The sequence below is a fragment of the Podarcis bocagei genome (assembly GCF_964188305.1).
Source record: "Podarcis bocagei genome assembly, chromosome: 15".
In the NCBI taxonomy this organism is placed as follows: domain Eukaryota; kingdom Metazoa; phylum Chordata; class Lepidosauria; order Squamata; family Lacertidae; genus Podarcis; species Podarcis bocagei.
Window position 1 is genome coordinate 12,827,607 of NC_138141.1, and position 17,071 is coordinate 12,844,677.

Genomic DNA, 17,071 nt, shown 5'->3' on the forward strand with positions numbered 1-17,071 from the left:
CCAAGAGAATGTGGAGAGTTATTCCCAATTTTATTAATGCAAAACCCTGAAATGTGTTGTTGTTGCTTCTGCCTGTAGCATTAACTCCCCCCCCCTTTCTGTAACACCTCTGGCGTATTCCCTTCCCTGCACTCCCAACAAACTGCTTTGGACTTGTCTGAGCGATACTAAGGAACAGGGCAACTGAATCTGCTTGCAATGATGTCATTATTTTTGCAGTTCAACGGGATCCCTTGGAGGTGGTTCTGGACATAGGGCAGGGATAGAGTGTCTGCTTTGCATGTAGGTAGTCCCAGATTCAATAATAATAATAATAATAATAATAATAATAATAATAATAATAATAATAATTTATTTATACCCCGCCCATCTGGCTGTTTCCCCAGCCACTCTGGGCGGCTTCCAATCGAGTGTTAAAAACAATACAGCATTAAATATTAAAAACTTCCCTAAACAGGGCTGCCTTCAGATGTCTTTTAAAGATAAGATAGCTGCTTATTTCTTTCACATCTGAAGGGAGGGCGTTCCACAGGGCAGGCGCCACTACCGAGAAGGCACTCTGGCATTTCACTGGCATGTCCAGGTACGAGTGGGTGAGAGCCCCATTTGACATCCTGGACAGACACTGTAAGCACTGCAATGAATCAGAAGATGGACTCTCCTTCATTGGAGGTTTCCAACCAGAGGTTGGAAGGCCATCTGCCAGGGATTCTTTAGCAAAGGGGTTGTCCTTCATTGACCCCTGGAGGTTCCTTCCTGCTCTGTGACTGTGGTTGGTCTTTATATGAAATCCCTGCTTCCCTTGAGTGGGTGGTGACCTGCCTGCTCTTCTCCCTTGCAGATATTTTGCCTTCAGCACCCCCTCTCAATGGACTCCTGCAACCACACGTTTCCTTGGAGAGCTCAGAGGAAGCTGAGCAGAAGCCTCCCGGATCGCAGCTCCTTCCTGCGTGGGAGTGGAGCACAGATTGGGTGGATGAGGTGGAAGCCAAGTATCCGCAGAAGGCTGAGAACTGGAACGCCATCCCGGAGCTGGGAAGGGGAAAGGCAATGGCAGTAGCAGCGCCGGGAGAAACCCAGCAGCTCACTTCTGCCTTGCAGGGGATAAAGGGCAAGTGTTTTTTGTCTTTTATTTATTTATTTGGGAAAGTAGCCTTGGAGGCTGCAATCTTAAACAGAAGAGCAAATGAGAGTAGAGATGAACTCTTCCCCTTCCTTCTCTTTTTTTTATATACATTTTTATTGAATTTTTAACATATCAGTTCCAACAGTCATACAACATAACTTCTCACCTTATACAATGTTTTTAGACTTCCGTAAACACCTCTGATGATTTTCCGTTCTTTATCACTTATTCTGCATTTCTTAATTTCTATATTACATTTAATTATCCTTAACTAATAGTTCTCTTCATAGTCTTTCTTGCAATATTTCAAATAATCCACTTTAAAAAACTTCTTGCAATCCTACTAGCGTAATCTGTTCATCACAATTACTTTTCAAATAGTTCATATATTTACTCCAGTCTTCTAAGAATCCCTGATCCCACCGGTTTCGAATCCTTCCTGTTAATTTATCTAGTTCTGCATAGTCCATCAACTTCATCCTCCATTCTTCTTTTGTCGGTAGTTCTTCTTGCTTCCATTTTTGTGCCAATAATATTCTTGCTGCTGTCATTGCATATAAAAACATATAAAAACTTACAATCCTGTCTATTAATATCATCTCCTACAATGCCAAGTAAAATTGCTTCTGGTTTCTTAATAAATGTATATTTCAACATCTTTTTCATCTCATTATATATCATTTCCCAGAAGTTTTTCACTTTTTTACATTCCCACCACATATGATAAAAAGTGTTTTTTGTTATGTTCTTAATACCTGCATGTGGGGTCCAGGGGGAAAAAGAGGACTGGGCTCTCTGCACCTTTAACAGTTGCATTGAAGAATATATTTCACTAGATGCTGCTTGCCTGACAAGCTGCACCTCCCAAGGTGACCCTCTCATACACAGCTACCAAAGCAGGGGGAGACACCTCTGTCCTCCTGCAAGGGATGTTTTCCAGAACACATGCTTAGCTGCCTTACAGCTGATATCACAGGTGACTACAGGTATGGGAAAGGTAGAAATGCAGCTGGATCAAATAACTTGCAGCAACACCTGCAGCAAAGCTGGTGCCCAATGTAATGCTCTGCTTTCCTTTGGACCACATCAGTGAAGCCGAGAGGGAGGTCTCGTCATCTGGGCAGCCCAGGACCTCCATACTCTCTGTGCATACTTTCTCCCCAGGGAGGTCACTTTGGTGTTGCTAATGCAACAGTTTGGCTTCATCTCCTCCATTTTCTCTTGAGACAGACAGATGCCAACAACAACAATGAATTGGGGGGTGATCCCTGCACTGTGGTCTAAACCACTGAGCCTCTTGAGCTTGCCGATCAGAAGGTCGGTGGTTCGAATCCCCGCAACGGGGTGAGCTCCCATTGCTCAGTCCCTGCTCCTGCCAACCTAGTAGTTCGAAAGCACACCAGTGCAAGTAGATAAATAGGTACCACTCTGGCGGGAAGGTAAACGGTCTTTCCATGCACTGCTCAGGCTTCGCCAGAAGCGGCTTAGTCATGCTGGCCACATGACCCGGAGAAACTGTCTGCGGAAGTGGACAAACGCCGGTTCCTTTGGCCTGTAAAGTGAGATGAGCGCTGCAACCCCAGTGCCATCTGCGACTGGACTTAACTGTCAGGGGTCCTTTACTTTTACCCTGCAAAAAGCCAGCTTGAAATCCCTATGCACTAGCTGATGCGCAGGGAGATTAATCCTCCTTGGTCACTATCTTCCCTCCACCCACCCAGGCCAATTTTAACAGGTGGGTGGATCAACCCACCTGTCGATCGCCTGACATTCTTATGACATCAGATGAGTGACAGGTGGGTTGTCCCCCACACCTGTTGACATTGGCCTTTGGGATGGCAGGAGATAAAGATCTGGCCAACTGGGCCAAAATTGCTCCCCGCTCCTGTACTAAAGCTACAGACGTCCTTTCCCTTTTTGCATCTGGCTAGTCTGGGAGCAGGCCCAGCATCCAGATGTGGCATTGTTGGGCAGCTGCAGGGTCCCAGTAACCTACTCCCATCATCCCTGACCACTGGCTGTGCTGGTTGAAACTGATGGGATTTGGAGGCTGACAACATCTGGAGGGCAAAACCTGGAGGCCCCCCACCCATGTCTCCAACCCTATCCTAGAGCAATCTTACATTGAGAGGATGGTGGGAAATGTAAATGGTGGCTCCCCCCCCCCCGCACTGATTCAGAGCACTGCTGCTGCCACAGTTCATAAATTTTCTGTGTTCTGCTTGATTGTGCCAGAGGCTTGACTTCCGACTGGGAATTGTTCATCTAAGGCGATCCCAATCCGTCAAGTCAAGCTGACAGGGTGGGGAGGTGGACTTTGCCCTCTGGACCCTCAGTAATGTTGTTTGCACCCTAAAAGTCCTGACCTTCTGGAACTGAGCTGATGGAAGTCAGGCGGCAAGAAATTCAAGCTAAATAGGGAGGGCATTGTCATGTGGTTTGCTGGGGACAATAAACAGCAGGGGGAAAGAATGGTTCTCCTGATTTGCAGCGGCCTTGTCTGTACATTGCAAACAGGACATACGCTACTCTCTTGCCCAGGGTTGGCCAGGCTTTTGACACAAGAGATTCCTTTGCACTTATGAGTTAGGTAGATTAAACAGCCAGGATAGGAGGGAACTTTTCAACCCCTGGCAGTGCTGTGACTTGGGAAATCGCCACACCTGCCAAAATGCCCTTGGCCTCCTCAGCTACTCAAGATACACAGACTTTGTTAATTGCAAGAGGTCCCCCTGCCTGACCCAGATCTGAGAAGCTGCTCTGCTGGCCAACATGAGAGCATCACACATGGTGATTTGGGCCATTGCAACTCCTGTACTTCAGCAAATTTGCTGCTTGTTTTGCAGATTTTGATGAAAGCCACCTGCTTTCGAAGGAATAGGGTGACACCCCCCCCATTCAACTGCCTATGTGGCTTCTCTCCTTTTGGGTGGGTATGTCTTATAAATTGCCAGAGGTTCGGTGAATTGGGGCCAGTGTCTGCAGTCCATGACTGCTCCATGGTGGGGGCAGGGGGGCACAGAGAAGACCTATTGATTTCCAATGCTCTGACTGACTGATGGCCTCCCACACCTTTGCGCCTCAGCAAGCAAGGAAGAGAGATTCAATTAGTGATGGAAGTATCCCGTGCACCTTGCCCCCCCTGCCATATCCACTTTGGATCAGAGCCTCACACGGGAGAAAGCCTCACTCCCCAAGATAGCTCTGAGCGATGCCTCTCGTGGATCACAGCAAGCATCCATCAAAGGCATTCGGGGGTCGGAAGGCAGGTGCAAAAAAGAGCAGGCCAGGGCTGCTCCTGTGTCTTCAAGAGTTGTGTTGTAGAGGGAAGGCGGATGAGGCTCATAGCTCAGTCCTGCAAGCACCTGCCTTGCATCCCGAAGGTCCCAAATTCAATCCCTGGCATCTCCAGGTAGGGCTGGTAGAGAGGCCTGCCTGAAACCAGCCAGGATAGACAACATTGAGCAAGAGAGGCCAATTGGTCTGCCTCAGTCTAAGGCAGCTTCCTATATTCTTATGATAGGAATCTGCTGTACCTTTAATTAGCATAGTCCACTGGAAATTCCTCCTGCACCTTTAATAATTGAGCCAAATAGGAGAAGTGAGCAGGTGACAAGCTACATCTGCAGAAACTCCGTCTTTTGCATAACTAGCAGGAGTCCTGTCCTCGTTTTTGTTTGTTTGTTTCCAGCAGGCCATTGTATTCAGAGTTCACTGAGCCTCTCTGGCGTCCTTGAAGGAGAATAGTTGGATCATCAATAGAGAGCACTTGTCATATTACAAACTAAGTCACAGACCGTGATCTATGTACTCTGGCAAGAAGGCCGAGACCTGCAGTGATACGTACTTATGACAGTGCTGGTGCTATATTGCTCTGCCTTTGTTCTTGGCAGTCTATACCACCGCGGGAGATCAGCCACGCATCAGAGGCAGCCGCCAATTAAGGCCAGGTTGGACAGCCTCTGGCTCGCCAGCAACATCTGGAGGGACAATGCCAGTGGCTTTCAACTAGTGTGCTGTGGCACCCTGGGGTGCCTTGAATGATGGACAGGGGTGCCATGGGCAACACTGGCCTCTGTTCCTCTTTCCTTCCCTCTGATGCCCTCTTGCATCTCTGCCTCCCAAAGGCTTGCACAGCTGTTTGTTGCAGCAGCCCTGGTGATAAGCTCTCCTGGAGAATGGTGCTTCTGGGGCTGGCCAGGGCAGGGGGTGCTGGTTGACAGGAGCTGAGGCAAGTGGGTGAGGGAGTCAAGCCAGCCAGTACAACAGCCCTTGCTGTTGGGAATGGAAAGACTAGTGGGAGGTTGGGCAGGCAGGCAGGCACCATGCTGGCCTTTCTTGTGCTTGCTGTGTGCAAGGCCTGCCTGGGAGCTGAGTGCCTGGTGTTGAAGAGGAGACTTTCCAACATGCAGGCCCAGCAGCGCCTGCTGCTGCCACTGCTGTCTCCCAAGGTAAGGTGCTAGCCTCACGTTCACCTTCGGCCATTCTCTGTTGGACCACTAAGGCTGGGGGGCATCCTCTTTCCAGGCCCCTGTGGGGCAGTGTGAGGAGGCAGCTCTCCTTGGGGCAGAGGGGACAGCTCAGAGACTGGGGGCAGCAGCAGCAGCTGCCCAGAGGACTCCCAAGGAGAGGGAGAGGAGATGAGGCTGAGGGAACACTCCACAAGGGGGGGGGTGTTTGAAAAAGAGCGAGAGGCTGCCAGCTCTGCAGGCAAGGGGTGGCATAACTGGGCTCCTGAGCCCCACAGGGGTGCCGCAGAAAGAATGTAATTGGTCATGGGAGCTGTGGGCTCAAAAAGGTTGAAAACCTCTGGACAATGCAGTATTAGCGCCCATGGGCCCTGGCATGCACATGCTTAAACAGATGCTGACACATGTTTGTAGCTGCCCTCATTAACTGCCACTCTCTGGGCTGTCCTTAGCCTACTCCCTGCAAGCCTTCAGGCCCCACACTCACTGCCAAGAGGACCGGTTGAAATAGTGTCCCTTTAGGTGCAGAAGCAGACATTTTGCATGGGGCAAGGAGTTCTGTTGAGGGGCCATAGCTTGGTTGAAGAGCAGATGCTCTTCATGTAGATGGTCCCAGTTCAAGCTCTGGCATCTCCAGTTAGGACTGGGACAGATCCCTCTATAGAGTGCCCTGCCAGTCAGTGTAGACAATATGGTGCTAGGTGAACCAATTCTGCCTAAGTCAGTTTCCTAAACTAATAGGTCTCTTACTGAGATTTTTCAGAAATTTGTTGGGGTTCACAGAAGGCAGAGGAGGAATGAAACAGAGACTTCTCAGTTGTTTGAATAAAGAGCTGTTTCCGTGGAGTTAGCCCTTGAGTTGTCAACTTTTTCTGTTTTGCTGCTCCTGCTCCTATGCTTTTAACAACTCACAAGCCATACTGCACTTTAGATTATTATTTTTATCTGACATGGAGAAAAAACTTCATAATTTGTTGTTAAAGGCAGAGGTGCAAGGCCCATAAAAATGGGCAGTTCTAACCTTGCTTATACCAAAAGGCAGCAAGCTCTTTATTTGGACGTCTGCTCGTTGCACTGTTTGGATATTATTATTAATTTGCTTCTTTTCAGGGATGGGGGGGGGAGAGATGGTTCTTCTAGGATATGCTGAGCAAAAGCCCTGCTGTAGGAAAAGTGCCTTTGTTTGCACCAGAGGGAGGCCTGCCGGGCACACGCTTTTGACCGGCTCCAGTATGTGCGCACAGGATTTTTCCCCTGGTTGTCAAAGCAACGGCTTCTGGCTTTGCCCAAATCTTCTGTGCCCCTGCCCTGGTGCGTCAGTATTGCCTGGAACAATATCCTTTTTTGTGCTTGAGCTACAGCCCCTCCCTGCCCCTTCCCCAAAGGACAGTAATAGCAACAGACTGTTTCTTTTCAGGTGCCTGCAAGTCTGACTCAAGCAGCTATCCAGACAGAGAAGCTGGGGCCATCAAGGCTCCTCTGACAGCTACCCAGGACTCTGGGTCAGGATCCTTTGCCATTCCCAAGAGAGGAGAGGAACCGGTTGTGGAGAAGCTCGCCACGCCAAACAAAGGGGGTCGCTGAGAAGGCCGGAGAGCACATCTGAGTGTGGGGACAAAGGTGCATGAAACAGATCAAGGCAGGCCCCTCTTGCACTTCCTTGGAAAGGGGTCTGTCAGGATTAGAGAGGGATGGGGGAGACGTTCAGTTCAGTTTGCATTGAGAGGAGGATTGATCAAATTCACACTTTTCAAAATGATACACAGACCATAACTCAAACATCCTTTGAAATCTGCCCTTGTCCCGATTTTGCAATGCACTTCTCCAATCAATGTTTACAAAATATGGCTAGATTATCGGAGAGGGTGCATGAAAAGGAATACATTAGCAAAAATAACATACCCCAAAAAGAATTATATTAGGGGAAATTGCCTGCAAAAAAAAATATGTACGTTAGTTAAAACTGCATTTCAAAAAGTGTTTATTAGGAGAAATTCGCATGCCGGTGAATTTTCACGAGGAATTGCAAATCGCTGGGAAAATGTGGAGAACAGAATTTAAGACTGGGAAAAATGAGGAACTGAGGGAACAAAAATTGACAGCTCCTTCATTCCCTAGCTCTAATCAGTATCTCTTCTTGGCCAGTAGACTTTCACCAATCTTGGCCTTTGTCAACAAACCCAAGCGTATATTTGTAATCCCTTCTGGGAAGGAGAATTTCCATGGAAGTTCCTTGGGAGTCCTTGAGCCAGTTCTGCCTGCATGCCGTGGACCTTTGCAAAATTTCAGAAAGTCTCTTCCCATTCTAGCATCTCTCAGGGGGAGACAAACCCCTGTCTGAAACCCTGGACTGATGACGGCACTGAGTTCGAGGGATCAATGGCCTGGTTCTGTGTAACCTCCTCTTCTCACCTCAACCATAACATTGTTCGTAATATATGTGGAAGAAGGAACCTGCCCGTATCGTGTTCACAATTTTTTTAGCTTTGAGACTAGTTTGGACTATTGAGCATCATGCAGCCCTGTGCAAACTTAAGTGGGAGTAAGCCTCATGGAACACAGCGAGACTTCCTTCTGAGTAAAAATGCACAGGATTCTGATGTCAGTGAGTCAGGCCTGGGATTCACCTTCTCTCATTTTATCCTTGGTGTTCCAGTGTATGTTTTTTGGGGGGGGGATAGGGAAAAAGATATCAGTTTGCAGTTTTTGAACCGGTCCTTCTATAGCCTGCCATGATGATCTGCAGTCCTGAGCAGATGATCTAGTGGTGCAATTGCATAATTTTAGACTGTGTTCCTAGCACCCCTCCCCTCTTTCGACAGCAATATATATTACTTAACTTCAAAATGTGGTAAGCCAGCATTTAGGATTGATGCATTTAGGAGCCTTCCCGCCAGTGGCGTAGCATGGGTTGTCAGCACCCGGGGCAAGGCAAGTAATTTGTGCCCCCTAACCCGTGGATTTGCGCCCCTAACCCATGGATTTGCGCCCCCTAACCCTAACCCCCAGATGTTGTGCCCAGTGCGGCTGGCCCCCCCTGCACCCCCCACGCTACGCCACTGCTTCCCGCTCCTGCAGCTGAATGGATCCCTGGACATCTGCCCCAAAGTCCTACCCGGATGGCATCACTGAGCTGAACGTATTTAGCTTTGCAACAGGAAAACCTTCACCTGCTGATTCTTGCATATTAAATGGACTATAAAGGGAGAGGAGCAAAACCAGACCAGTGTTTTCTTCTCCTCCTTCTTCTCCTGGCCATATTGGCAACTCTTCAGAAGTCTGATCATCGCAGGAGCCTCTGAGGTGGAGATCAGTGTCAGGATAATGAAGAAAAACCCTCTGGGCCTTTTCTTCATTGGCTTCTCTCCCAGGATCCATCAGCCTCTGCCACCATCTGGGTTGCTGACTTGCAAGGACATTTCTCCTGGGCAGGGGGGGCACTTTTTCTAATCTCCTACTTAACTATTGATTGCAAACCCTGTGGATTTTTAAAGTTTGGACTGAGGTCCCCACCACCACCGTCCCCATGCAGCCTGCAGTGGTTTCTGAGAGAGAGAGAGAGAGAGAGAAAGAAAGAAAGAAAGAAAGAAAGAAAGAAAGAAAGAAAGAAAGAAAGAAAGAAAGAAAGAAAGAAAGAATCTTCAAAGTGGAGAAAATAGCAACTTGGTAATCATTTTAAACTTGGGCAGCCCTTTGTTGCTTTCTCTGTTTTTACCTTCTTGCAGGAGAACTGTTTACGTCGCTGCAAACATTTTCTTTCTTTCGCATGTCTACTAATTGTGCCTGATGTGGCGCAGCTACTAACTTTTTCATGTGTGTGTGTGTGTGTGTGGCCTTACTGTGTAAATAAATTGAAACATTTCCAAAAGGTGCAATCCATTTCATAGCATCACAGTGTTTCAAAGAGGCCATAGGTACGTGCCAGTTGTTTCCTTCTGTACATCCTTTACCTAAGAGGTATTTACAACTGACCAGGTTGGGGGTGAGGGAAAGCAGGGGAGAAGTTGGTTCAGGGCAAGTCATCCCCAGAGGAAGTGGGTGTCCATTTCCCAGACCATCCAACTGATAGAATTTAGCAAGGAGTGTACTTTAAGACATGGTAGCTGCTCAAAGAGACCCAAAAGTTCCATACAGGGGCTGGAAACCTCAGGTACAGGGCCAAATGCAGCTCTCTGTCTGGTCCTTAGACCAGGCCACTTCTCTCCCCAGTCCTACTGCCGGACTATAAAGTGTCCTTCAACTCTGCCTCTTGCATGCATATTTGTGTGTGTGTGTGTGTGTGTGCGCGCGCGCACAGAAAGAGAGAGACCAAATCTGTCACCTAGTTTGTCACTAAATGGATATACACTATTTTATTTCATTTATTTACCGCCCTTGATCATAAGATCTCAGGCTGGTTCACAGAATAAAATACAGGATAAAAACATGAAAATAAATGAAACAAATCAGCAAAACAAGAACCCTTGCTTCCCACATTTAACACATTTAAAAGGCTGTATAATATTAGTCAGTCAAAGGCCTGATGGAAGAGCAACATTCAAAACCTGAAGGTGATTCGGAAACTTTGGCTAGTGCAGAATTCAGCAGCCAGGTTGCTCATCAGGGCAGGACTGTTTGGGCACATTAAAACGATCCTGGTCTGACTGCACTGGCTACCAATTAGATTCCGGGCCCAATTGAAGGCGCTGGTTTTGACCTATAAAGCCTTCATCAGCTCAGGACCACAATACAGTGGTGCCCCGCAAGATGAATGCCTCGCAAGATGGAAAACCCACTAGACGAAAGGGTTTTCCGTTTTGGAGGTGCTTCGCAAAACAAATTTCCTATGGGCTTGCTTCGCAAGACGAAAATGTCTTGCGAGTTCCTGTGGGTTTCGACCCCCCCTTTTTCCCAAGCTGCTAAGCCGCTTATCAGCTGATCCTAAGCCGCTAAGCCGCTTAACAGCTGATCCGCTAAGCCGCTAAACCGCTTATCAGCTGATCCGCTAAGCCGCTAATAGCGCTAATCCGCTAAGCCGCTAATGGGCTTGCTTCGCAAGACGAAAAAACCGCAAGACGAAGAGACTCGCGGAACGGATTCTTTTCGTCTTGTGAGGCACCACTGTACCTCAAGCACTGCCTCTTTCCATATGAACACACCCGGACCCTTTGATCATCTTCTGAGGCCCTCCTTTGTGTGCCTCCTCCTCAAGAGGTCCGAAGGGTGGAAATATGAGAACGGGCCTTCTCTGCAGTGGCTCCCCCATCTGTGGAATGCTCTCCCCAGGGAAGTTCGCCTGGCGCCTTCATTATACACCTGTAGGCACCAAGCAAAAACATTTCTTTTTAACCAGGCTTTGGTTGTTTTGATTGACATCCTGTGTGGTGTTGGGGTTTCTTTTTGGGGGGGGGGGGTTATTGGGTTGTTTTTATTTTGATTATGTATTTGATTATGTCCTGAGACCTCTGGGTATAGGGCAGTACAATAATAATAATAATAATAATAATAATAATAATAATAATAATAGGTAAAAGGTAAAAGGCAAAGGACCCCTGGACGGTTAACTCCAGTCAAAGACGACTATGGGGTTGTGGCGTTCATCTCACTTTCAGGCCAAGGGAGCCAGAGTTTGTCCACAGACAGCTTTCCAGGCCATATGGCCAGCATGACTAAACTTCTTCTGGTGCAATGGAACACTGTGATGGAAAGCAGAGCACATAGAAATGCCATTTACCTTCCCACTGCAGCAGTACCTATTTATCTTCTTGCACTGGCATGCTTTCAAACTTCTGGGTTGGCAGAAGGTAGTATTGTGGAACCTTGGGTTGCGGACATATTCCGTGATGGAGGCACGTCCACAACCCTCAGCGTTCGCATCCTGAAGCGCTTCATATGTGCAGACGCTGGTGTGATTTAGCGCTTCTGTGCATGCGCAAAGTGCGATTTAGCACCTCTGCACATGCATGAGCAACAAAACCCGGAAGTAACCCGTTCTGCTACTTCCGGGTTTCCCGCAGTCTGCAGTCCGCAACCCAAAAACACGTAACCTGAAGCATCCATAACATGAGGTATGTCTGTAACAACAACAACAACCAGCACTTTGAATTGGGCCCGGAAACTAATTGGCAGTCAGTGCAGCCAGATCAGTGTAATATGTTCAAACAGGATTGGTGTAATATGTGTCATGCAGATACATTTCTGCATATCAGCAAAGATTCTAAACTGTTGGGGAGAACCCTCCTTTTGTATTAAGCAGCATTAATAAAACCTCGCCGAGTAAGGGGGGGATGATATCTCTCACTTATCCTGCTTATATGGGAAATAAGAACATAGGAACATAAGTGGAGCCTGCTGGAGGAGTCCAGTAGTCACAGTGGCCACCCAGAAACCATGAAGCAGGACCTGAGCTCTGAAGCATTCTCCCCTCCTTCCGAGATTTGCTCCTTTCACCTTACCTCCAAATATATCTTGCTGGGGATCAGAACGGGGCTATTGCACTCAGGTTCTCTGGCTGGCCGTGGTGGGAGCACAGGATGTCAGGCTAGAGAGGCCTAGCAGAGCTCTTAGGTTCTTAAATGTCATCATTAGGAAATACGGACCAGGTGGGTTCATAGGTTCCACCCGTACAGTTGCCCTGGCACCTCACTACAAGCCTTGGCCCTCGCCGAGCTCAACGCAGAAACCCAGAGGAGGTTGGGCTTTCGGTATTTTTGTATTCCGGTCAGACCCACAGCCTTCAGTGAGCCAAGAAAGGGTCAGGGAGTTAAGTGCTTGTGCTCAGTTTGAGAAGAGGGATGGATAATTTTATGGCCGCAATGATAATTTTATGAGCAGAGCTTTTGGTTCTTAAGACAAGCTAATTGGATTTGGTGTTTTCGGGACATTGGCTGAGCGGCGGGAGAGCTGGGCATGAAGTTCTGCCTCTGTGAGCAGCCTGGCCTAATTACTCAACTGCATCAATTACCATTAGGGGGGGGAACAAGGCACCATTTGCTTGGCCCATCACTGGTCCCCTTCTGCAGCATCTTCTTGGCTTATTGATGGCTGAGAGTTTCTCCTGCTTGCTGCTCTTGCAGAAAATGATATTGCTAAACCCTGAGCTGCCCACGTTGAGCCTGGATCTTGGAGAGCATTGAGGCAAAGAGACTGAGCAGGAAACGAGAATGTCCCTGGAGCAATTCTTACCTCTGCCACAGACTCAGAAGGGGGCCTCTAGCAAATATGGTTTTGCTTAGTCTCAGCCTCCTCACCTGTCATATTGGGATAACAGTACTGGCCTGCATTACAGGGTTGTTGCAATGATTACTGAGATCAAGGATGTCGAAAGTGGCACAAATGCATACCCTCCAACATTTCTCTGATGTAAATTGGGATGCCCTATTCCATAACAACAACAACAACAACAAAGGCTTTATTATTTATACTCCGCCCATCTGACTGGGTTTCTCCAGCCACTCTGGGCAGTTTTCAACATATATAAAAACATAATAAAACATTAAACATTAAAACATGTCCCTATACAGGGCTGAATTCATATGTCTTCTAAAGGTTGTATCTCCTTATCTCCTTGGCTCGGGGGTCCCATAACTCCATACCCTCCATAAATTCTCTGATGAAAATAGGGACGTCCTAAGGATAAACAGAATCAAAACAGAAATTGGGATGACTTCTGTAAATATGGGACTGTCCCTGGAGAACAGGTCTGTAAATGCTAAGTATTAAATGGTGCATAGAGCCTAGTTAAGGCCGCCATTGCCAGAAGTTATTCCAGGTACGATGGAACTTCAGTGAGCTTCCTCCTGCCTGCCTGTCCCCCCACCCTAAGGTTTGCTGGGGAACAAGCTTCCAGTGGAGTGAGCAGCAGCCTCCTGTTTCCCCACAATGTTCTGTAGCATTGGCAAGGTCACTGTCAGGGTTAGGCATGGCTGGGCACTTGCTAAGGCCCACCCCTTTGCAGGCCGTAGACCAATGGATTAGCATACCCACATTTTATGCAAATCTCTGTGCTCTTTGCTTGCTCTGTGCCTACATGCATTTACTGACAAGGGCAGTGGAGACAAGATGCAGCTTTCCTCCTCTTGAGATTTACTGTATTTTTCGCTCCATAAGACACACTTTTTTCCTCCTAAAAAGGCAAGGGGAGATGTCTGTGCTTCTTATGGCGTGAATGCCTACGGATGGCGGCAGGATCCTGCTGCAGTCACAAGCGGAGGATCCATGGCTCCACTTCCTTCCCTCCTCCGTGGCTCGCTTTGAAGCAGCAAAATGGGAAAGGAGCCGCTTACACAGGTGTAAGTGGCTCCTGTCCAGCTTTGCTGCTTTAAAGCGAGCCACGGAGGAGGGAGGGATGGACGGACAGGCTCTCCTTCCATCCCTTCTCCCTAGCTCAGCTCCCTTTAAAGCAGCAAAGTGGGAGAGGAGCCGCTTATACGAGAGGAGGCTGCTGGGATTCCTGTGTCGGGTCCGTCCAGGGGTCTGCTGCCTCCCCGCTCATCGCTCCTTGAGCGCACACACTAAAGAAACATACAGCTCCTGTCCCTTTCCCTCTCCCTCTGATATTTATTAAATAGTTTAGTACAACATTTGATTCAGAATATTTCCCCCCCCACCCTGTTTTCCCCCTCTAAAAACTAGGTGCATCTTATGGTCAGATGCGTCTTATGGAGCGAAAAAATGCGGTAATTTCCAGAGACCTTGAAGAGGCATCTGAATCCAGACTTATGACAAAGGCGCTCAAGAGCCGATTCAGTGGCACAAACTTTAGGAAGGCGTTCCCAGAACCAGGACCAGTGCAAGAGATACGGTGCAATGGCCATAGCTCAGCCATAGTGCAACCATTCTGCATACTGGTCCCAGATACGTTCCCCAGCATCTCCATGCAAGGCTGGGGGAGACTCCCTGTCTGAAGGAGGAGAAGGAACGTGGGGCAGGAGGAGAAGTCCCATTGCGCAGCTGGAAGTCCTTCTGTTGGCAGAGCATGCTAGGTGAATCTTGCCCATGACTCCCTTCCCCAAGAATCCTGGGAACTGGAGTTTACCCCTCACAATTTCCAGCTGTCTTAACAAGCTACAGTTCCCTGGATTCTTGGAGGGGAAGCCATGGGTAGATGTCTGAGCCCCACATGTCCAGAGGCCTCTGGCATAAGAGGAAGTGGACACTCTACTGATGCAAGAGGGAGAAGGGCTATTAGCAGCCACTGACTTCCTGGTACCATTGCGACGTGGAGTCGCACAAGGCGAAACTCTCAGCGGCCTCTTGCCTTCCTTTTGCCAGGCATCCAGAGGATCTTGGCAGCGTTCGGGGGGCCCATCTGGTTTAATCAGGGAACTCCAGAGGGGTTTCCTGTTGGAGAGGGGTTAAATAAACACAGGCAGCTGCTTAGCAGAGAGCTTGGAAACCCAAACCTTTTGTGTTCATTAAGTGTGGCCAAGCCAACCGCCCCCCCCCCCGGCCTCCCCAGTTTCCTTCTATGTATTACGTAAACATCCCTTCCATCCCAGAACAGAAGCTTAATGCAATCACCGATGATGAGTTTAGCATCTGCAGGCAGGAAGAACTGTGAGCTCAGGAGATTCGTCTGTAGCATTTGGGACAGCTGCCATCCCAGGATGAAGTCAGCCACCATTTCTGTTGACTCTGCAATCAGCCACGTGGGATCAGAAGCTGGGGTCAGGCTGTGAGGCTGGGGTACCTTACGACTCTACACGTCTATGATTCTATGATCTGTGTGAAGCAGCAGCCCAGGTAGAAGGGGGGGGGGAGGATGCCTGCCCTTCAATGCACAGCTCACCTGGTCTCACCCCTACCATTTACGGATGCTCATGGTTAGATGAGGCAGAAAAACCTAATTGCATTGCAGTTTATACGCTTATTATATTATAATATTTACTACAGTTCTTGCAAGGAACTCAAGGTGGTGTACCTAGTCTTCCTCCTCCCCATTTTATCCTCACAGGTTAGGCTAAGAGGGAGTGACCGGCCTGAGGGTCCCCAACTGAGCTTCATGGCTCATTTGGGATTTGAACCCTGGTCAGGACAAAAATCATAAAAAATGAATGAGAGAGCCACTTCCGAGCTCGAGAGGAGGGGGGTTGTGGGCCACCCCCTCCCACACACGCGGGGGCTGGTTGTTTTAGCCCCGGCGAGAAGAGGGAATCCCCGGGCATGTCTGCGACCCTGCCTGCCAATCGGTGGGCAGGGGAGGCGTGGCCTAGCCCATTTAAGGCCGGCTCGCCCGGGGACCGCCCTCTTTGCCACATTCCAGCTGCCCGGTTTTCCCATCCCACCCACCCTTTAGGCTTAGCTAGCTTTGACCTTGCTATGGACTCTGGTTGGTCGCCGCAAGGGGCCTGGTAGGAATTTTTCCAACTTGGCGCACTTCCAGCCTTTTGGTTTTTTCACCTATCTCGTAGCAAACGTCACAACTTCTTCGGTATTGGCAGTTAGGCATTGGCAGGGGTAATTGTTATGCAAATGAAGGGGGGAAGGAAGCGCTATCACCTTCCCCCAAGGAAAAGGGTAGTCCGGTAGAGGACTCCGGGGGCGTTGCCCTGTCCGAAACCTAGGGAGGTGAGGGCCTCCGGCACGCCCCCGAGCAGTGACACCCGTGGGATCCTAGTTGGCGTACTTCAACAGGACTCCCACGGCTGGTGGATAACCCTTCCCGGTCCCCATGCCAAGTAGTCGATAGGAGCCAATGCCTAAGGCCAATACCTTCCAATTCCTGTAATCAATAAAGTTGTGGCCTTTTTATGCCCATTAACCTTAAATAATGTGTCCGGTGTCTTCATTTCACTTGGGGGGGAGGAGTCTCACCACGCAACGGTATTTGCTACCATTCTGGGTGTGTTTGTGTGTTTAGTTCGTGAATGTTACATAATTACCTTATCTTCTGCATTGTTTTCAACATCTCCCTTCCACTGAAATTAATTGCATAATTAATTACATGTGTGTTGGCCGTTGCAAGATGAAGAGTTGTAGGTTTTAGCAGAAACCGAACTGTAGTGGAAAAGAAACAGTGCGGATTGGAATGAACCACAGGTAGGACAGAAATCTCTGCCTCCTTACATCTCTAGCCCCAGACCAGGCTCCACCTTATACAGTGACACTAGAGATCTCATGCCCGAGGACAGCGGAAACCTGGAGCTGCGTGCAAGGGTCAGAAATGAGCATCTCCCTCACTCTGTTAAGAGTCCTTCTCTCAATCACCCTCCCCAGCTTCCTCTCTCCACTCTGCAGTGCATGGCTTGCTTGACCTGTATTACAGCACTGCTTTGGCCTGGAAGGTGCCTGACCTACAAATGCGTAGACACACACACACACACACACACACACACACACACACACACACAGTGTTGTTGCACTGCTTATTAAAGCAGACTTTGGTGCAAGGAAAATAATTGAAGCCATAAATCCTGCTGCTTTCCAAACACCTCTGCCCCTCTTTGCAGTAAGCTGGGGGGAAATCCTCTGCTTGCAGGGATGAAGGCTGGGATTA

The 17,071-nt window shown here is 48.6% G+C and overlaps 1 protein-coding gene across 2 annotated transcripts in view; it reads left to right on the forward strand.

Moving 5' to 3' along the window:
* The window catches only part of ROBO4 (roundabout guidance receptor 4), a 106,528-nt gene extending 93,559 nt beyond the window's left edge, over window positions 1–12,969 (forward strand). Inside the window, exons 19-21 of one of the 2 annotated variants that reach the window (XM_081171616.1) lie at window positions 842–1,111; window positions 7,013–7,215; window positions 12,651–12,969. In XM_081171616.1, coding sequence (XP_081027742.1) covers window positions 842–1,111; window positions 7,013–7,179 — 437 coding nt within the window. In that variant the 3' untranslated portion in view covers window positions 7,180–7,215; window positions 12,651–12,969. Of the gene's footprint in view, window positions 1–841; window positions 1,112–7,012; window positions 8,501–12,650 lie in introns of those variants that run through there. The other variant, XM_081171617.1, reaches the window with a different exon arrangement.
* Window positions 12,970–17,071: the final 4,102 nt, after the last annotated feature.